This window comes from Synchiropus splendidus, chromosome 13 (genome assembly GCF_027744825.2).
Source record: "Synchiropus splendidus isolate RoL2022-P1 chromosome 13, RoL_Sspl_1.0, whole genome shotgun sequence".
Classification (NCBI taxonomy): Eukaryota; Metazoa; Chordata; class Actinopteri; order Syngnathiformes; family Callionymidae; genus Synchiropus; species Synchiropus splendidus.
In genome coordinates this window covers 5,721,296-5,742,955 of record NC_071346.1, presented here as the reverse complement: position 1 = coordinate 5,742,955, position 21,660 = coordinate 5,721,296, and the positions used below count along the sequence as shown (strand labels likewise).

Genomic DNA, 21,660 nt, shown 5'->3' with positions numbered 1-21,660 from the left:
AGTTCAGGACCGCTGGGAGGTCCTGGAAGACGGAGTGGAGCCAGCTGAAGCGAAGGCCGACGCAGTCTGAAGAAGAGGAGCAGCAGCAGGTGTTGAGATCCCTTCACTTCATGACAGAAGAAGCAGGAGAGAACCTCACCAAGCACGTGGTCTTCCTGCGGCTGGGTGGTCCCCGTATCCAGGCAGAAGAGGGAGCCAACTGCAGCGACTGGAGATCACGCAGATGATGATGATGATGATGAAGGTCCTAACAATGACTTGACCACATTATACAACCCAGCAGCTCCACTAACCTTGAGGCACAGAGCTCAGCAGGAACCAGAGCAGCAGCAGCAGCATTGTGTTGTCCACGATAGCGGCAGATCACAGCAGTCCCAGTTAGTGTGTGTGTTCAGAACCACACTCCAGTGGACTCCAACTCCTCCTGGTCCACTCACTCTGGACTCTGGTCCTGTTCTCTGACTCTTGAGCAGCTGCAGCGCCTCACTGCACTTCCTCTGATTGGCTTCTGCCCGACACCTGAGCAGGTCCAGAATCTGGACCACAGAGTAGTCTTTGTGTGATGGGGGGGCCCTGAGGGGGTTTAGGCAGGTGACCCAGCACAGCCTTATCTGATCCTTGGAAGACTCAGGGTCACTGACTGGAAGTGGGATGGGCCACTGACAATGAGGGGGAGCAAAAGTGGGGTCATTGTGTGGGACAGGTGCATGTGGAAGGGGGGGAGGGTGTTTCCCTCCACAAGAATGAGAAGCACACACTCGCACAAACACACAATTGAGCTGTTGATGTTTTTATTTGCAGCAGAAAGATACCTGCGCTCCATGTTGGTTGCCTCTAAACTTTTTGTGCGAATCCAAAAAAAAACAGTGTCGAGTGTTTGTCAGCAGGAAGTCACATGACCACCTAGTCACTGGAGCGAAGATGATGATAGCGGTGAGGATGAAAAGCTCTTTGTGAGTTGGTCACAGCTTATCGCACATTTTCAGCAAACACCTTTGCTTCAGGTCTGTGGACACACACACACACAGAACAGGAAGTGACATCAGAGCTGCAACCCTGAGAAAGCTGGCTCTCAGGACTAATGAGCGGTGTGTGTGTGTGTGTGTGAGAGACTGGTGGTCGAGGGGGTCACTGGCACAGCAGCAGACTTGTCAGACGCTGTGAGAGAGGTGAGTCTCAGTGACCTCTCCAGTCCGTCAGTCCCGAGCGCACTGGCGAGGAGAAGCTCTAATGAGGTCGGATGTCACGCTCACGTCAGTGCAGGTGAAGGACGGAGCCAATTTACTGGCGCTGCCACGCCCTCGCCGCTTCCTCATCCCTCTTCTCCCTGTCTGCAGCGCCCCCCCCCGAGACCTTCCAGACTATTCTGACCCTCAGCCCTCTGCGGTCTGAAGACATCACAGAGCAGAGACTCACTTCTGGAGACGGAGACCCTCCTGACACGGTGGCAGACCTCCAGCGTGTGTTTCTCATACCAGAAGTCGCTGTCGTCGCAGTATCTGCAACACAGGAAATTCAGACAGCGTGAAGCGATCCCCGCCTTCCACAGGAAGTTGCTGCCTCCTCTGAAATGTGGTACCTGCTCTTGGCGGCTTTGGAGTCCGGGCGGCGGCAGAGGCACTGAGCGAAGAACCTGCAGAGCTCCAGGACGCACGGTTGCAGGTTGTGGATGGCGGTGTCGGAGGCCTTGCTGAGTTTCACCCTCTTCCACACACAACCTCTCGACACAGAACAGAGGTCATGACCCGAAAGACTGACTGGCCTGACTGCTACAGACAGTTGCTAGCACCAGTCACTCAACTGAACATCACAAGTGAACAACTTGAAGGCAGACTGAACTCTAGCGACACAATGGTGAGGCAGATAACTGCAAGAGCTTGCGGTTCCTCCTGCTTACTCAGATATCAGTCAAGTCAGTCGCTGAAAAAAAGGACCTTTTGGATAATATGCATAATGTTGTTGAATGTTGAGTGCAGATTTGTATAAGACCATCAGCAGAACTGATGAGCAATGGCCACTCGCAGGTCAAAGGTCACTGACGGACATCTGAGGAACGTTTGAAGAAACGTTTGAAGACTCTGCAGCAGGACGCTGAGTCGCTGCTCGTTTCTGCAGCTGTTGCTAGGCAGAACATCAGTCCGCCTGCTGCAACCAGAACAACCAGAAGAACTTTAGCGCCATCTAGTGGCGTTGTAAGGACTTGCACACAAGTGAGTGTGTGTTCCTGAGTGTGTGTGTGTGCTTTCACTTCCGACTTAACCCATCAAAGCGCCACATTAAAAGGAGCCGCACCTGTGTTGCCATGGTAACACATTGATGCTAAATTTAAACACGAGTGAATCTTCAGATGAGAAGTCACGTGTACTTCTCTGGTCTCTGCCGCGGACTGACCGCAACTAAAGCACCTGGACAATCAATGGAACAATGGTTCTGGATCCCTTCTTGGTGACGTCACTGTAGAGTTGACAAGGGTTCAACTGGGATTGGAAAATCACCATCACCAGCACTAGTGCGGTAACCTGCGCTTCATTTGCGAGCCACTGAAGGGCGCTGTTGGACCGTGGCGATGGACCCACTCCGTGGACTTTCAGGTTCTTACCTGTCTCCACGGGGGCCTCCGTCACCTCGCTCGCTGGCCTCGTCAGGTGCTGAGGTCTGACCGAACCAAGAGTGGACACCTCAGCTGAAGTTGGTGTGGAGGGATGGCGCGCAGCTGTGGTCATCTGGGCAGGTGGAGAAGTGGACCTCTCGGGCGTCTTCAGATTCAGGTGGAGTTGTCTCTCTGCAGTGGGAGCAGACCTTGAGGGCGTCGGCCTAATCCACAGTGATGAGGTGGCAGGTTCAGAGACTGTAGCTCTGGGCTCCTGTGGAACCCACTCAGCAGAAGGTCTGGTCGATGTGAAGGTCTCTAATAGGGTTGAATGTGGGAGGACCTGAGTTGATGCGCTTTGGACCTGGTGTAGCTCAGGTGTGACGGTTTGAAGAAGGGTCACGTGAGTGGCACTAAACGGTGGGGTGTCCCTTGAGGCAGAGCTAACCTCTGGTGGGACAGTACCTGGCTTGACTGTAGAGGTCCAGTGAGTGGGCCCAGGTGCTGGAGTGGTCCAGGAACGGAGCGTTGAAGGTCCAGATGGGTCAGTAAACCCAGGATAAGATCCTGTTCTCTGGTCTGAGGTTGTCTTTGGTGGACTGACAGCTGCAGTGAGAGTGTGGACCATCAGTCCTGCTGATGTCTTGGTTCTGAGTGTGGGTGCAGGTTCTTCCTCAGTCATGGGCGAAACTGCAGAATCAGAACAAATGTTCTGGATCACCTTGTCCCCAGGAACTGGAAGGCAGACTGGGGTTCTAGACTCACCTGGCACTGTGGAGTGAACTCTGCTGGACCCAGACCAGGTCATGTGACTCATGTTGAGTCTCTGTCCTGAAAGATATCAACAAGAGACAAAACATGTTGCCATCCATCCAGCAGGGGGCGACAAACTCGGGCTGCTTACCCGAGGGGCGACCTTCGATGACGGTCTGGTTGAAGAGCGGGGTGACGGAGCCGACGTCCCAAAGCTGCTGCAGGTGTCCTACACACATACATGCACCTGAATGGCCTCAGCAGAGACTCCCCGTGGTCACATGACTCACCCGTGCGTCCGGCCATCACGCATATGTAGATGCACTCTGAGTTGTTCCTCTGACTGACCGACAAGATGGAGGCCGACTTGAAGATCTCATGCAGGTGGCTGGATGAGTTCCCCATGACGTCCAGAAGGACGGCGGTGAAGTCTGCGACAGCCGTGGTGGTCAGGTGACCTGAGCAGAACCATTCATTCCACTGGGTTTGGCTCACCTGTCAGGTCGTTGGTGTCATTGGACACGCAGTAGCAGAATCGTCTCCTGAACACGTCGCGCTCCACGGTTCTGAGGCTGGAGACTGAGCACACGTCTGTGAGTGTGTGTGAGTGTGTGTGTCACCACGACTGTGCTCACTGTTGTAGACGAGCAGTGTGAGTTTGTGTAGAGCCACTGAACTATACGACGTGACGCTGAGCAGTGAGAAGAGCTGCCGGGACCCTGCAATGACAGGATGTCGGTATCTGGACCAAACATGGCGGGTTCACTAGAGGTCGCCTGACACCTGTCGATACACCTGATGTTGGTCGTGATGTAAGGCAGGTGGTCACAATATTAAGGCAAACCTTCAGGTGAACCCAGCAGGTTGGACCCTCGCAGCAGGACTGATGACATCATCAAAGAGCGGTCAATCGTTATGACAACGTACCCGATTGGCTTGAATTTATTAAGGTATTGACAAGCGGCGTGAGATCGATGGCCGCGGGGTCGATGAACTCTGCAGGGAGTTCTGGGAAAACAAGCACAAAGAGTCAGCGGTGGAGGTTTAATCTCCACGAGCTGAGTCGGCAGATCGAGACCAGAAGCACATTATGAGCACTATATCCCAGAGTGCACATGTCCCGGGAGCGTTGAGCCTGGTGAACCGTGTTTCTGAGAGTGGCGCCCCCTGCTGACTCGCTATGATAGCAGTCTCTCTAACTAGAATTTAATCAACAGTTATCTGTGTGTGTGGCTTGTTTATCCTCGTGGGGACCAATTCTTGACAACACACTATCCTCGTGGGGACCTCTTGCCGGTACCCACGGGTCCAAACCCCAATTCGAGGAAGAAGACTTCAAAATAACTGGGTCATTTTAAATAGGTTTTAGTTATGTTAAGGTGAGCCATTTATTTTGAATGGTCAGGTTTAGGTTGAGAGGCTGGGGAAAAGGTTATGGTGATGAGAAACCTCACAATGTCCCCACAGGGGTAGCAATACAAACATTTCTCTCTGTGTGTGTGTCCACTCTAGTTGTTCAAATCTAAAATATTAAAAAATATTTTAAAAAAAAGGAAATTGAGTTTTACTGTTGTTAGCAGATGTTTTACCTGTGTACCTGATATCATTTGGCATTATAGGCCTTTAAACTATTTATTATTATTATTATTATTATTATTATTGACTCTTTAGATGCTCTGACACCACCTGAATGCAGCAGAAGTAAAGAGCCTCATCGTCTGCTGAAAAGACTCTCCTTTACCATTATACCGTATTACTTTAAAATTCTGGTTGCTGATATCTTGAGTTATCCTTATTTTTTATTACAACGGACTCGTGTATTTTTGGCTGTCATTGGTTTAGCTTTTCAATGCGTCTCTTTTTGTTTGTTTGAGGATTTTTTTCCTGGTATGAACAAGTCTTAGTCTTTGTACATTGTGTCTTGCAATACCTGTTTTTCCTTCTTTTTGTATTATCATGGTTTTTTGTTTTTTTTTTTAAGGGAGGAAAATGTTCACCTTTTTTCCATTTGTATATTGCTCTTATATTATTGTATATTGAAGAAAATCGAATAGAAAAGTGAAAGTAAAATCGTGACGCCAAGGAAGAGTTCTAGAGCGACAGACAGAACCTTCAGAGTCCAGCGGGTTTCCGGTGCTGGTCCAGTTTGCTGGGCTGCTGGAGGCTGGTGACGGAGAAATGCTGGTGTCAAACCTGCTCACGAAGCACCAGGTAAAATTTACGCTCACTGGTGACGTCACTACTCAAGACAGGTACTAGCGCGAGTGCCTTTAACTGACCAACAGGGGTCGCTAGAGCGCTCACCTGGACTGAGCAGGACCCCGGCGAGGAGCACGAGAACACGGCAGACCTTTTGGACCGAAGCCATACTGCTGTGGACCTGATGAGCTGAGACGACTCACCTGTGGAAGACTTGTGAGAACTGGACTCGAACTGGACGCCACGTCGTCGAAGGAAAACAAGAGCTTCATGTGATCACAAGTGAGGTGACGGTGCAACCCAAACATCAGATTTAAACCCACCAACTTGTGCAGAGTGGTCACCAGCTTTCAATCCTCTTCCGTCGCCACATCTAACTGACAGGCGGTCAGGTAACATCCCCACAGACCCCCCACTGGTGTGGGAGTGAGCCCCGGTGGCCCTCACACACTGTAAAAAATATCAGTCGTGGCTCTGTAGGTCTAGCATCCAGCAACCTTGGAGAGCTGGTGCCATGAGGAAAAACTGGACTTGCGTGAAGACCAGGTGAGTCATCGGATGGTGAAGTTGCTGACCCATGGCCCTGCTGACCTCTGCAGAAGAGTTCTGACAGAAGTTCGGATCCGATATCATGGAGCCACTTTGGACACTCTGCTGGGTCTGACTCTGTGAGGCCACCCATCATAATGTTGCTCAAAGAGTTGGAGCTCCTTTGGTCTTGGACGACTGGAGTCCTCACACACACAGACCCACACTGGAAGTTCACCAGTGTCAGCAGCTCAGGTGTCGCCGTGGCAACACTGTAAGAAGTGAAGCACAGCTGAAGCGGAGACAAAGGTCTTTTCTTCCCGTGTGAGTCGCAGAGGCTTGTGGGGATCTGCCACTGAGACGACCTGGACGGTGTCGGAGCAGCGCTAGCCGCGTAGCTAGCTGGTGTGATGTGACACGCCTTATATGCACACACCTCTAGCCTGGTTTCCATGGTAAGAACAACTGATGTTTTGTTTCAAGTCTGATGAAAGTGTCCAGCTCAATAGAAGCTCCACCAACTGCTTCAACTTAATTTTCTTCCTTGAAAAACTTTTTTTTCATCTCATGTTAGCATTTGAGCTAGTGATGTCAATGGAGTGAGGCGTTGACATGATGTCATCATGTGTCAAGGAAAGTGAGGGAAATCAGACAAGTGCAGACGGGGTGGCTGAGATGTCGTCAAAGTAGCACTTTATTGTTGACGGTGAATCGGGATGGGAACAGGTTTGCATATTTACTGGTTGAAACGAAAGGTGGTCGGACGGAGACAGACGTGATGTTTGAAGCTCAGAAGGCCACTCGTGTAAAGTTGTCCGACAACTTTTGCTAAAACAACTTTGAAATTTTTCCACCGCTGACGGCACGCTCGGGTCCGCCTGTCTGGAATATCGGGGCTTGCTGTCGCTTTTGTTTTGGCAGTTGACTTCCTGCCAACAGCAGGAAGTTGGAGAAACGTGGATCTTTGTGCTTCATTTTACGTGTCAGATAGCGTTAGCACGTGGTTAGCTGGCACGCTCGGCTGTATTTTTGGCACAAGTTTGTTCTTTTATGTCCGAACGTTCAGGCACATATGCTAATGTCAGCTAGCTTTTTAGGTTCAATAACAAACCAACAAGTTTTACGTAAAGTTGCTCTGTTGTCGGCTATTTGTTCTGCATTTGATGTCGGCTCAGTAATCAGAAACTGACGTTCCCATCTTGACGTTTGTCTGAATAACAACTATATTAGCCATAATAAATCAGAAACACATTTCAGGACAATGCTAAGAGGCTAAAACCTTGCACTGATGTTAAAACAGCAGACTGAAATATTTGCCTCCAGAATTGTAAAAAGGAAGCGGGACATCATTGATATTTTGCAGGTTGCGCCAGATTAACTTTGCTAGCCCTTTGAATCGCGTCTGAATTAAAGCGCCATTTGCTGTTACGGAACGTTCCAGGCTCCAGACTTGATGCACAGATGCAGCTCCGACAACAGCTAGCATGATGCAGATCCACCTAGTTGTGTCGACACACGACTTTCCGCGCAGATATTCCAGACAACAGAACAGTGACACACAAGAAACACAAAAGTGGGAAAAAGGCACAAAAATCAGCTGCAATCCAAACTTCTTGAACGTGGCGGTGCGTCCCTTGCACGGACAGAACAGCGACCCGCGGACGACAAACACACTCTCCCACTGCACCTTCAAACATGCTCAGTGGCACACACACACTGTAGAGGGCGCTGAAGCTTCAGATCATTTATGGCTTGAGATTCAGAGAGGCTCAAACTAAAGGTTTTACAGCTGTCAACTCTGACGACCCCAGAAGAGTTTAATCTCTCAGATTATCCAGACTGTAACGGTATTCTTAGTCGGCAGGACGTGTAAACCAGATTAACAGTATGAATCCGATTCAGTCCCGGTGTAAACAATAATCTGATTAACCAGATTATACCATGCATCGCAGGATTATTAACCAGATTATTTCAACACATGTAAACCATCTTTTGTCACGGTAATAAATCAGATTTTGAATGTGAATCAAGTCAATATTCTGGGATTATGTAACGTCAGAAGGTGAAACCAGGCGTAAACCAGATTAGGTCCATGCTTTGAATCTGACGGAACAAACTTGAGCCCAAGATGTTCTGCAGCAGACGGTTCTGGTTCTGGCTTGAATTCCTGAGGATCCCTTTCAGGTTAACCAAACATTGTGACTGGCGCCTTTCCTCTCTGACGGTGGGGAAGACGGACGTGGGAACATCAAGTCTGAGGACCAGAGAGAAGAGACGGACACGGTTGGCCGTGCTAGCTCTGTGATGACTCAGTCAGATGACCATCTCCTCAGCCTCCAGTTTGATGTTCTCCGAGCTGTCAGAGTCCAGTTGTCCAGGACGGATCCTCGCACCATCTCTCTCTACACACAGACAACAACAACCCGAAACAAACTTTACAAACCCGCTGCTGAAGTCCAAAACTAAGAGAAGCCTGATGTGCTGAGGGGTGGAACGAAGCCGTGGAAGGAAACCAGATTTTGTGGCCTTGCTGCTGTTGGTATGTTTCAGAAGATAAATAGTCCACTAATAAAGATTATAAGATTATCAAGAATATAATTGTCTGCATCATTTCCCAGTCGTGTCATAGCTTCCGTGCCAGACGCCTCCCTCGACTAGTTCCCACTGTCGCCAGCAGGGGGCTCAAATTTACTGGGTGTGACACCGTTCCTAGCTAGCTGGGGGTCTGCGTCTGACGTGGAAGTTCAGGACCAGACACTGAAGCTGTGCACATGCTGCAACCGTCAGGTATATCGACTGATACGTAAATGCAGGACTGTTCTGCTCTAAAGTATGAAACTCAGATCGGCTCTGGTGAAAAAATCGTCTGCCGTTTGAAGTGCTTCCTTTCTGATCTTGGCTCAAACATCCGACAGTGGCGACTGGGTCTCTGGTCTGGAGGGTTTTAAACTTCATCTTGGGACTTGTGTGGCGGAGGCTGTGAGCGGCATCAGCTGGAACTAAACATGTGAATAAAATGAATTTAGTTGTTGAGGAAATTCCAGAAGACGACAAGAATGTGATTCGTTCTGGAGGCCACCAAAGTCAGGAGCTGGATTCGCTATAACTTAAGGTGCTGGCAGAGATAGCTGAGTCATCACTAAGCTCACAAGCTAAAGCTAGCATTTTGCTATGCTACACAATATAAGGTACTGATCATAGAGGCTATCTAACTTAGAGTTAACAATGGTTAGCTTAGGGTTAGCAGTTGCTAACCTCCAGACTGACCACATGAGATCCAGGACATATGAATGTTGTTGAGCCAGACGGTCAGCAAACCCAGTGAGATGTCACAAAGGACCAGAGAACCTTCGAGTGTCGACTCCACTGTCGTGTTTGAGGCAACAGAATCGCCAGTTGTTTCTTTTTTTATGGAGACACAGTTCAGCGGTGAGACAAAAGATGACACACACATACAGACACGTACCCACACACGCACACAGGAGCTCCCCCTCACTCGGACCGGGTGGTCATGCAGGCCATGCACTAGGATGGAAATGTGTTGGTATAAAAAAAGATAGAAAACAGTCATGTTTCTTCCTGAACTGGAGTCCCGGCGTCACAGGGGCGCTGGAGCAGGTGAGAGACACAAATACAGTCAAAGACCAGGTGGTGGGAACCGAAACAGATGTGTGCACCAGTGCCTGTGCGCCCCCCGTGGCTCTGGGCAGAGTCTAGTCTAGAGATCGCATGCGTTTCCATGCAGTGCAGCGATAAAGCTTTCAGGTGGTTATAGTACGTGTATAGTCCCGGTCCCCCGGGCGACCCCCGTCCCCCGGGTGACTGGTGCGGCCGGTCTGCACCGGGGGACGGGTAAGACTCTGCAGCATCAAGGCAAATTACAGCAGACCAGATCACCCCCACGCGGTTCTGGATCTGACCCTTGTTAAAGGGAGGCGTTTGGTCCGATCTGACTTCCTGTGCAGGTTCCTGCCTTTGTCACGGCGGCGTGTTCCATACGGTATCAGCGAATCCCTCGCCTGTTGAGGAGAGCGGCAGAGGTCCAGCGCTCGGTGTAAAGGGATCAGTGTCTGTGTCCGTCTCCCCTTCGGCCAGGTAGCTGGGTCTTGGTCGGGTCCAGCTGCCCTCTCCACCAGCAACTGGTGCCCCCATAGAGGAGTTCCCCCCGTCCTGTCCTTCCCGCTCGCCCGAGATGCTGAAGCCGCTTGGAGAGCGCTCCAGTTCGTCGTGGTTGACCGACAGCATGGACAGCGGCGAGTCGGCACCCCGACCAGGACCGGTCCGTACAGGCCCAGACAAGTCCTGTAGGGAGCTAATGGGCAGCACGGTGGGGCGCTCGGTGTAGGTTGGAATCCCGGCCAGGGGAAGACCTGGCTCCCGGTCTCCCCGCGCCGCCGTGCTGTAACATGGGTTCGCTTTAGGCACCTGGTAGGACATGTGCGGGAACGCCTCGGCGTAGTTATAAAAAACCCGGCGAATCTCTCCATCGACCGTCGGGTGGCATGTTTCCAGGGTCATGTGGGCCGTTCCTGCTGAGTCCACCTGCAGATGCTCAGAGTGCTGGATGTGCATGTCAACCAGGAAGTCCAGCTTCTTCTCCATGTCTTCCACCTGCAGCGAAGGACCAGACAGGATGGTGACAACCAGCCATGAAAACATCACGCCCAGATGTTGAGGTGATTGTGGTTCTGTAAAGAACCTCCTTTTTCATCTCTTCATCTCAAACATCAAGACTGCAGCCTAAACCAGCTGTAAGTGGAGTTTAGGAGCCGCTCAAGTTTTGGTCCCACCTGTCTCTCCACCCGGACGAACCTTCCCATCATGCTATGGTCCTCTGCATCCTGCATTGCAGCAGTTTTGCCTGGGTCGGTCTCCAGCCTGGAAGAGATGCAGAAGGGTGAGAAGTAGTTCAGAGGGTCCCTAAAAGCTTGCCTCCTCAGCACATAAACTGCCTGAAGAGGGGGACTGCTGCCCTCTGGCTCAGCTCTGTTACCTGGGTGACTGGTTCGCTGGGTCGGCAAAAGGCGCCTTCTGAGTTTTCTTGTGTTTGGGTGTGAGGAGTGGGCCTGGGGCAAGGATCATGTCAATCCTGCGGAGAAGAGCAGGATGCCTGAGTTAGACGCGTGTGTGATCGTTCAGTTAGGTCACAAAAGTTCACCTGGTTTGGAGGTACTTGATCCTGCACAGCATGTCCAGGTGCCCGGCCGAATACTGCTCGATCACGTCCTTCACGTCGTATGGCCTCAGAGTCTCCTTGAACCTCTTCTTGTTCAGCAGGAACTGCATGATCCTGAAGACCACAAACCATGTGTATCATATCATACAGAACCATCCAGTCGCCATCTGACCACTGAACAATATGTTGAAAATCTTCTCCCATAGTTTAAAGCCCAGAGAACAATGGCCTCAGATTCAGAGGAGCTAATCCTCTCCTGTTTGAACCAGTGGACATGCTGGCTGGGCAGCAGTTTGAGGGGAGTATTACCTGACCGCCCGGATGACCAGCTTCAGCGTTGGGATCATGTCCTCCATGAGGATGTCGGGGGGAAAGCCCCGCTCCTCCAGGGCTTGCTCAGGCAGCGCACCAGCATCTGTCATGGAAAACAGATTCATCAGAACCAAGAAAGCCAGAAGAAGAATCGAGAATTGCCATGATGTCATCACCCTCCGAACTCTGGCGCAGGGTGTACGCCTTCATACGGAACGCCGTGCGGAAACGCTCCCTGTTGCTAAAGCCGGCCGGTTTGGGTTCTTTGGACGGACTGTCCTCAACAGACTCGTGTCCCGACAGCTTCTTCACCGACGATACCGACTGCCGAGCGTTCGGGAGGCGAACACGCTCCAGCAGACTCAGCTTCTGACTGCAAACAGATGAAGAGGAACATCAAACAAGAAGACCTGTGACTGAGCTGGAAGCAAAGTGTCTTCAGATCAGAGGACAAGTGAATAGTGGGACAGGACGACTTCGGCAGGTCATCAGACCCGTGATCCCGGAGCACAGTGGGTGTCTGAGCTATGACTGTGAGTCCCGGGACACCAGAGAGGAGAACAAGAGCGCTCCGTGCTTGAGGAGGTAAAGAGGCTGGGGGTGGGGGGCTGGTTTTGGATTGGGGGTAACCTGAGCCTGCGAAGACCGCAGGGGTCGCAGTGACTCCCACAGACTAACAATCAGAGGTCTATAACAGGACCAGTTCTGCTCCGGGCCCGAGACCCGGGCAGATAAAGAGCAGAAATTAGGAGTGATAATTACACACAAATACACACAAGTACACACACGCACGTCTGTATTTCTATCCTTGTGTGGACATTGTGAGGATTCTCATTGACATAACCCTTTCCCCAGCCTCTCAACCTAAAGATAACCATCCAAAACAAATGGCTCACCTTAACCAGGACCAAACTGAAACCTAATTATAATGACCCAGTTATTCTGCAGCCTTCATCCTCAAGTTGAGGCTTAACCTCGTGGGGTTCAGCCAAATGTCCCATACGGTTGTGTTTTATCAAGAATCAGTCCCCACAAAGTAGGCTAAACAAGCCCCCACACACACCTGTCCATTGGTGTTCAATTTCTGGCTGAGTTCCAACTTGTCACTTGTTTGTTCACCTCAGCTCTTCTCTATCTGTGAGTGTGTGTGTGTGTGTGTCAGCACAGAGTGGATCCCGCTCTGAACAGTTGGAGGCGTTGGCGAGAGACACTCGGCTGTAATGTCCAGCATCGGCACCAGGAGGTCCAAACGTAGTTGCCTTGGAAACATCAACCTTTCTCCACAAAAGAAGGTTGTGGCCCAGGCCAGGACTGGTTTGACAAATGGGACGGTCTTGTTTGTGTCTCACCTCACGATTACCTCCAGCTGGTCCTTCCTGGAGTCAGACAGAGAGACAGTTCTGGCTCATGAGTGTTCCACGCTGGTCAATACAAATGTTAGTGTGTGTCTTACCTGAAGCAAGGCAGGGAGATAATGGTCTCGTAGAACCTCCAGGTGGCGATCAGGTCCTCTCTGATGGGGTTGGTGGAGTAATACCTCCACGCCGACTGGGCAGAGAAGAGCCGTCAATCACCAATGGACTCCACCCTGCAACCGAGACTTGGATCTCACCTGGATGAGTCCGGCTGCTGGGTGTCTGCGTTTCTCAAAGTGCTTCTGCCGATGTTGCTCCTGGACCTTCAGGGCCAGACCAGAGCCTAGGATCCCCTGAAGAACAGGACCACAGTTATGAGTCCAGCTGGTGTCAGGTGACCTACGACTTAAGACTCACTGCGGGAAGAGCGAAGAACGAGACACCGATCAAGGCAAAGGTTCCAGCCAACAGCCTCCCTGCCCAGGTCTTGGGGGTCTTGTCCCCATAGCCGATGGTGGTCAGGGTGATCTGCAGAGGCACAGTGTCATGAACATAGATTTGAAGGTGACTCCAGACTGCCCTTTCCCAGGCCACACTTGCATCCATCACTGCATGACATGGGACCTGTGCAAACCTACCAGTCCCCACCAGAGGGCGTCAGCATAGGTGTCAAAGTCCTGAGACCTAGATGCAGCAGATGGACCATCCTGTTGGGACACATCCATCGACACATCATCCTTCTCCACTAGGTAGACCAGGAAGGATGCCAGGATGAGGGACAGGAAGCCAATGTACCAGGCTGTGATCAGTTCCTACGCTCGAAACCAGAACCAGTTCAGTGACCATCCTCCATATAAACAAACCAGGACAAAGGTGGTCCCACCTTGCTGTGAGCGTAGATGGCCGATCCCAGCAGCTTCCACGTTCCTCCTCGACGGTCCATCCGCAGCATCCGCAGGATCTGCAAGAAGCGCAGGCTTCGCAGCGACGTGGCCAGCACGTTCCCCTGGTTCCTCACCGCCACCACCGGCACCGACGCAATCAAAACAAAGATGTCTGCCGAGGAGACAAAGTTCAGGCCCAAAGACTTGACCTTCATGAGGATCTCCAGAGGTCACTTTACCCAGGATGCATAGCGGCTTGCGGGCGAACTTCAGTCTCCCTCTCCATCCTTTGTAGCGACAGCAGCAGCCAGCGGCCCAAACACGAAGAGCAAACTCAGCGCCGAAGATGAAGATGGCGAAGGTCTCCTGAGGAGGACAACACAAACAGGGATGATGCTGGTGGTGGCGATGAAGAGGAGGAGGGAGAACTCACCAGGACCACCAGCCAGTGAGCAGAAACCTTCTCGTGCTCTCTGAATGTGGTCAGGATGGCGAGGATCAGGCATCCGAGGACAATCAGGAAGCTGTGGAAACGCAAGAGTTGTTAGTGACCAGCAGGGGGCGCCACCGCTTGTTCATGCTTTGTTAATGATCAGCATGGCAGATGATGTCAGGGAAAAGTTGACAGACGTCAGTTTTAAAACCTGTACTTCAACTGAAAGTTGCCCCCTGAACTCCCCTGCAGGTGATGGACTCCGCTGTCTCATCTGGAGCAAGTTCCCAAGATAGAACACCTTGTCAGGGTCTCAGTGATGGGCAGATTTACAGACCAGCGAGGACCTGACAGACGGTCATGTTATACAGTGATGGATTACCCCCCCTTCTCCTGCCACCTCCCGAGAGAGGACAGCTCAGCTGAAGGAGACCGAGGTTGAGATTTGGGATCTGCTGACTGAGCAGAAATGTAACACCAGCACGTGAGTGTGTGACACTGTGTGCACATCTGTTGTGTGCAAGTGCTTCACTGCGTCGACGTGTGTATTGACGCGAGAGTTTAAAAATAGTCAGTGTGATTGTGTGCGAGTGGTTTTGCAGTGTGTCATTATGTGTGCGAGTGTGTTTACATGTGCAATACAACACGTAGTGTGTCTGCATGATTGTTACGTGTTGCACGACATGAAGAGACACTGATATTCGTTGTTTGAACACAACAAACATGCTTGTTTTACCTAACCATCGTGGAGACAGGAAGTTCTGATGCTTCACACTTGCTGGCAGCCAGAGACTCTGGCGCCACCTTCAGGTGAGAAACATCACTATTTTGGTAGCAGTGTGAGCAACATTTGCTCAGTTGACAGATAAGTTGAGAAATATTCCACCAAAAAGAAGGCATGACACACAAGCGTCTGAGCTGCTAGACGTGTAGCTGAGGTCTCATCCGAACACACACTCAAACACTCTGGTGAGCTGCCCTTGGTATCACATCTCCAGTGGTAATTAAGTGGAGATCTGCCGGCGTGTAATGAGGTGCTCTGCAGAGCCGCGTGGCCTCAGCGTGACGAACACTTGAGATGAATGCCGTCACTTTCTGGAAAGTTGCAGTCATAAAAAGACCCAGCAGAGAAGAGCGTGTCACTCAGAGGCAGGATAGATGTTCACTGGCAGGATGAGGAGGCCAGAGAGGAGCTGTTGTGGAGGTGGGTCGTGGAAAGAACCGCGGGGAAGTGGTACTGTGGTAGGTGGTCGAGTCAGAAGGTACTCAGACCTGAACATCTCAGATGCTTTTACAAACCAACTATGATGAAGAGTGAAAGAGAAGTGAAGGAGTCGGAGAGGGTGTGGGGGGGTGACACCTTCCAGAACACTCATTAGCGTGAAGCTGAAGAGACGAGGACGTCGGTTCCCGGAGGAAATGACGGGATATTAAATATGAACCTCGCTGGTTGTAGTCCAGCGTGAGTCATTTTAATAACACCGTCACGTACAGCATACGCGGGTCATGGACGCCATGTTTCTCACCTGCTGCTCTCTGAGGAACTCAGCTCACACGAACGCAGCATTGTTACAGTTTTAGAAACACAGCCATCCACCACTGAAGTTGTGCACAGACCGTGCTGGGTCAGGACCTCCAGCCCGATGAAACACACCATCACTGCTGCACTGGCACGCATCCTGTCGCCATGGCAACAACTGCTCATCCTCATGGTGCATCGTCACATTACCATGACGACAAGCCCCCTTCAGTCAGGGATCACCTCAGATATCTCATCTACGTGTGTTTCCATGGCGACGCAGGAGCAGCTGGGACTGGCTTTCTTAAGCACAGTGGGTCTGTAGCTCCAGGACCACGCATCAGTCCCGGCCAGCCGAGTCCACCTGAGTCCAACCGACGCATCATCCAAGTCAAGTCTACAATTCAAGGACATTAGGGTCCTAAAGTCCACTGAAGCTGCGGACCCAGCTCACCAAACGATAACAACACAAAAAGACAGAAATCTGATGGTTCTAAAAGCAAATTTTGGAAAGGAGTGTTTAAATATAAATACAAAAATCATCATCTGAGTTTCAGTCGTTTTATTTCCAACGCTGTTGCCGAGCAACCGAGAGTTTTCTATGTCTGTCTCAAACACACACACACAGCTCTCCACGTCAGCTAAAAGATGACAGAACCGGAGAGAACACAGCGAGTGTACCCAGACCAGTGCCATCCAGAGGAGTTACCGTGGCAACTGTCACATGGTTCCTGTGGTAGCGGTGTGAGTGCAGCAGGAGCAGGTGGAGTGCCCTCCTCAGGACACAGATCATGACCACGGTGGGCCAGTTTTCAGTCACCCTGCGGACCACGGTGACCAGACCTCTGGACTCAGGCATGAAAGGGACCTGAGTGAAGCCTGAGAGGAGGAGGACAGCCATGAGGAAGCAGAGGCGTCACAAGCACACAGAAAAAAAAATGTTCGTCCTTCAAAAAATGTTTGAAGGAAAAAAACGGCGACTCAGCACTCTCGTGTCCCACGGCGTCCAGCTGTGACGTCCTCCTTCGTCCTCAGATGTGAGGCTCCATCTTCTCCACAGATTAGGATGATTTATCCCGGGATGATGAAGAGGAACGTCCTTCTGAGCGACTTCATGGTCACCTGAGTCCATCAGAGCATGCTCTGCAAGGTAGCAACTGTGGCTACAAGGCAGGATGTCAGTGAAGTCACCAGTGCCACTAACGCTTTGTAACCCTCCTCCCCACCAGCTCCTTGGGGTAAACACCCCTGTTCTTCAGAGAAGGACCGGCTGAGGCCAGTCCTCCGCCTCTGAGGTCACAACATGGCCGACAAAAGCGGCATGAAAGAGACGAGGAAACATTCCAGCATCGTCTCCCAGGCGTTCAGCCACTGCTCCATTACAGCCCAGAGAGTGTGAGAGGAGGGGTGACGGGGGTGAGGAGGAAAATGTTTCCTGGTGCAAAACAAACATGAATAAATGATGAGAGAGTTCACGCAGCAGCTAAGTGCACTGTCAGCTCCGGGAGCTCCACCAGAGAAGCCCACCAGTTCACTCACTTCCTGTTCTGAAACGCTGAGGCCACGCCCCCCACTTCAAGGCCACACCCCTGAACAAAGGATGGACGACAACCTGGCAACGATGCAGCAACTGGACCACAAGCAGGAGTCTTTCGTTTGAGACTTAAAAAAAATGATGACTCATCATTTTCAATAATGATCACATAGAAATGGGATCTCGACAATAGCGCCCCCTAGTGAGCAGGAAGTGGGCTTTTTAGGATTGACAGTGAGTCTGGACACACAAGTCGACACATCAGCGACGGAGGCTGTTCAGTAAGAAAAATGTGACGCACCTGTGCGTGTGTTCTAGTGTCGTGCGACTCGTCGACTAGCGCACACACACACACACACACACACACACACACACACACACACACACACACACACACACACACACACACACACACACACACACACAAACATTACTTCAGGGCCAGCTGACTTGGCTGCTTCCTTTATTTCCCTGCAGCTTTGTTGCGGTCGTTGTGTTGGTAAATAAAGTCTGTAGCAAAACAAAAGTGATGAAAATGAAGTTTCGCTGCGACGTGTCAGCAGACAACAGCCTCAATCACTGCTAACAAGCTGCTAATGAACTCACGACTCATTGTCTCACACACTCTCCCACACACACACACACACACACTAACTTTGTTAGGAGTCTCTGCTCGACTCTGATTTGAGCAGCAGCTCGTCCATCACCAGCCAACTACGTCGCCAGGTGATGACATCACACCGTTTACGGCTTGTGTCAGAGTTATGAAAAGATTAGATTTAGCTTTGTTTTACCAACGTTTCCTCCCAAAGTTCTGATCTGATGTTATGTGACCACAGGGGTCGGGGGTCGGAGGGGGGCGAGGGATGGTAGACAAACCTATTCCACAGCCGGATCTGCTTTCTGCAGCCAGTAAGTTCATCCTCCTTAGGGTCCCCCTGCTCCCCCACTATTGATCTGTGCGAGTGTGTGCGTGGATGTGAGTGTGTGTGAGGGAGTGTGTAAGTCTGTGTGATCAAATTACGTTGCCTGTCATGTTGCTTCTGATAGATATCAGAGATGTGATCTGTTTACTGCTGCAACTCTGCAAGAGTGGGTGAGTGAGTGAGTGAGTGAGTGAGTGAGTGAGTGAGTGAGTGAGTGAGTGAGTGAGTGAGTGAACAGTAGGACTGAAGTGATGCCACAGACATTCTCTGACCCGCCACATGATCCAGATCTGACGGTGATTCAGGCCAGATCAGTCAGAACTCCATGTTCCTCGGTCGCAACTCGCTTTGCTCCCAATTATTTCTGCCAGAGTCATGATTCACCACCAGGTGAAGGACTCTTGATTTATAAAGCTGAACTTCGACACGTCCGCTCGTCCATCACCCTCGAGGTCAGCCCACTGGCTCCGCCTCTCCCTCGCCCAGCCTTCACCCTGGACTCACACCCTTCCAGCTGCTGGACCACGGGACACAGGCCAGAACGAGTGTCTCAGACTTTAAAGGACACAGAAGTCTCAGTTGAGTCTGATCTGAAACTGAGCTGAACTCATACACGCCCCCTGGTGGACAGGAGCCACGGTTCCTCTTGAGCTTTTTAATGTGAGAGACAATTTTTTTCAGGTCATTCTTCTCAAACGGATCTCTGAACCCGGCGTTGCCGATTCCCATCCATGACCCCGTCTCCAGCAATCATCTCCAGCTGTTCCCTGAGGTCCAGCTTGACACGTCTGTCTTCAGCAGCGATCTGTTTCCGGGAGGGTTTCCATCTGCAGCGTCTGCTCACACAGGCGCTAAAAAAATCATGAGCTGTTCAATTATTAAGTCTGATGTTCTTGTGTCCATCTGAGCCCTCTGGGAACAAAGGAACCAGATTTGGTTCTGCTGCCACTTGGACTTCCAAGGTCTCCAGGTGATTCGGACCAAGGTTCTAGGAGGATCATGCCACATGCTGATTCAGTAGATACAGAGAAGACTCAGACTGGACCCAAGAACCCGATTCACCTGTTCACAACTGCTCTACAGGAGAACAACATGAGGCAGCCATGTAGGAGGACTGGACTGAAAAGTGAAGACGCATGATGGTTCACTTAGCCTGAACACACACTGTGGCGCTAGTGACATCACAGAGCCCACCACTACAGTGACCTTGAGAGCGCTGCAGTCGCAGGTTTGAACAGATGTGTTCAGTCATCAGCGCAGCGACATTAACGTTTATCGCAGCAGCGAAAATAGCTACTGCTGATTCTGCAGATTCCCTCACACAGCCGAAACTCTGGTCACATGACATCACTGTGGCAATGTAAACAACAGTGCATGAGGCTGGCGATGGGGTCAAATGTCCAGGTGTTTTGAGTGGAGCTCACCTCACTTTAAGGCTTTTATGAAGGACGAAATAGGACTCAGGTCCAGCTCAGTTCACACTGAATACACAGATTTGAGTTTGAATCTCTTATTGCCCTTGAGCAATGCTTCAGCTCAAACGCTGACTCACGCTCGCCGCAGAGTCAACGTGGGAATGGCGGTGCTGGACGAAGCATCTATCAGACTGGTCTGGATGGCTGGAGGTCAAAGGTCACCTCCAAGCTGCAGCTGAAAACGCTGACTCGGAGGACCGCGGCGACTCGGCTCCCAGCCTGCATCAGGTTTCACACATCGTCATGGAAACCAGAGCCGTTCGGTAACGTTGCCGAAATTAACCTGTCAGCATCTCGCTGACAGGAAGTGATGTCAGCGCGATCTGTTAGATCGCAACACTCGGTGGGAACTTTTGAGAGTTGTGTTTGTTGTTGTGTTAAGATCAGCAGTGATGACATCATCAGCAACCTCACAGGAGCGCGGCACTGAGGTCGCACTCGGGCAGAGACGTGACAGCACACAGATGGAGCAGCCATGTTGGATCACGCATGTGTTGCTCTTCGCTGCCGAACGAGAGGATGGCTCGTGTGTGTGTAATAGCACAATTATAAACCGCTCACTCACTCTGACACGCCACGTGTGTGTGAGTGTATGAGTGTGTAGATGATTTAGTGAGTGTGTTTATCTGTGCGTATCCTTGTGCACATGTGTGTCAGAGTAAGAAACATCTACAGGGGTTGAACACCTTTAAGGTGTTTCCATTATTTTGTTCAACCCCAAACAATGTTTTAGAACTGCGTGTATGTGAATGTTTGTTTTGTGTTCCTTTAAAAATGTGTATATCACTCCCATTGCTGTTGAATAATAAGCATTTTTAAAGTTTGTGTACATTAAAATGGTTCTACAATTTTCGTGTTTTCCTTCAGTAGTTTAAATCTCAGTTCTTTGTTGGGTTCAGTATCTCAAATATGACTTGCGCGCACACACTCACGGTCCGAACCCGAAGTTGAGAGAAAAAGTTTGCACTCACACGAAGGCGTGGTACAGCAGTGCCCATCCTCGCGGACGCTCCAGAGCGTCGTACAGCTGGTTCTGGATCCTCCGCCTGCGGATGTTGGTCCTCTTGGTGGGTCTGCTGTAGTTGAGCGGGGTCTTGGCCAGCAGCCCGATCGTGAGACCCTGAGAGCCCCGCTTGTATTCATGGTGGCCCGGAGCCACCAGCAGCAGAGCTCCATCCTTGTCCGTGGGTACGGTTCCGTGGTCCGGCGCGTCCCCCGGCGGAGGAGGCTGCTTCCTCAGCTCCTCAGAGCCGCTGGCGACGGTCCTGGACCGGAGCCCCATCCTCAGTGCTGGAAGCCCGCTGTGGGCAGCATGCCATGGTCCGGGGGCCGGATCCGGAGAAACCCCCGTCTGGTTCTCAGCCGCAGGTCATTTGAGGATCCGGACCCGGTGAGAAGGGAGTCGCTCAGGACTGGTTCGGAACCAAGAGGAGGACGCGGGGATGGATGGGAGGAAGAGGAGAGACGAGCGTTATTTTGGGAAGCTCCGGCTGCGAGGTGCAGACAGACAAAAGCAGCGGCGAAAAACACCGAGTCATCCCCGAGTGGGTCCGAGTCATCGGCGACACTAAGTAAAGTCTGCGGGGCTGCGTGGCCCGTTACATCTCGAACCCACAGCAACAACTGTCCACACGCGCCGAGGACAAAGAATTCGCGCGCGCGCGTACACCACGCACGCGCAGACAACTCACCGGTAGCGGCTGCTCCGGAGCTCGCCTCATGTCTGCGAGGCTCCCATCCTCCATCAGCCCGCAGAGGCAGCGAGGAAGAGGAGCGGCGGGAGGAAGAGGAGGTCGGTGTGAGCTGAGGAGGAGCGGCGAGAGAAAGAAGCTCTTCACGCGACGTGCGCGCGCACGACGGGAGCGTGAGCACCTGTCTAGAGAGGAAAAACAGATGTCGCCAGGGGCGCGCGTGAGCCTGGTCACGAACACGCGCGCGCGCGCCTCCGGGCTCCTCAGTTCATGGCAATTTTGGTT

At 51.5% G+C, this 21,660-nt stretch overlaps 2 protein-coding genes across 3 annotated transcripts; both read right to left on the bottom strand.

Annotated features, from left to right (window-relative positions):
* Nucleotides 1-858: 858 nt before the first annotated feature.
* LOC128769294 (HERV-H LTR-associating protein 1) lies at nucleotides 859-5,968 on the bottom strand. Its single transcript, XM_053882879.1, has 13 exons — nucleotides 5,866-5,968; nucleotides 5,648-5,776; nucleotides 5,454-5,507; nucleotides 4,271-4,351; nucleotides 3,979-4,062; nucleotides 3,839-3,922; nucleotides 3,634-3,774; nucleotides 3,495-3,572; nucleotides 3,356-3,421; nucleotides 2,600-3,280; nucleotides 1,580-1,718; nucleotides 1,417-1,499; nucleotides 859-1,006 (listed from the first exon to the last, which is right to left on the bottom strand). Exons 2-13 carry the CDS (start codon nucleotides 5,709-5,711, stop codon nucleotides 963-965), a joined length of 1,599 nt encoding a protein of 532 aa, XP_053738854.1. The 5' UTR covers nucleotides 5,712-5,776; nucleotides 5,866-5,968; the 3' UTR covers nucleotides 859-962.
* Nucleotides 5,969-6,744: 776 nt separating this feature from the next.
* kcnq3 (potassium voltage-gated channel, KQT-like subfamily, member 3) lies at nucleotides 6,745-21,636 on the bottom strand. Of its 2 annotated transcripts, none has more exons than XM_053882877.1 (16): nucleotides 21,376-21,636; nucleotides 20,656-21,096; nucleotides 14,231-14,321; nucleotides 14,037-14,163; nucleotides 13,797-13,969; nucleotides 13,552-13,725; nucleotides 13,331-13,441; nucleotides 13,171-13,266; nucleotides 13,012-13,106; nucleotides 12,908-12,958; nucleotides 11,735-11,931; nucleotides 11,556-11,661; nucleotides 11,229-11,360; nucleotides 11,064-11,159; nucleotides 10,861-10,948; nucleotides 6,745-10,681 (listed from the first exon to the last, which is right to left on the bottom strand). In XM_053882877.1, exons 2-16 carry the CDS (start codon nucleotides 20,964-20,966, stop codon nucleotides 10,049-10,051), a joined length of 2,481 nt encoding a protein of 826 aa, XP_053738852.1. In that variant the 5' UTR covers nucleotides 20,967-21,096; nucleotides 21,376-21,636; the 3' UTR covers nucleotides 6,745-10,048. The 2 variants fall into 2 exon arrangements, with proteins under 2 accessions (XP_053738852.1, XP_053738853.1); XM_053882878.1 differs by having other exon boundaries at nucleotides 12,908-12,934; nucleotides 21,376-21,634.
* Between the last annotated feature and the right edge of the window lie 24 nt (nucleotides 21,637-21,660).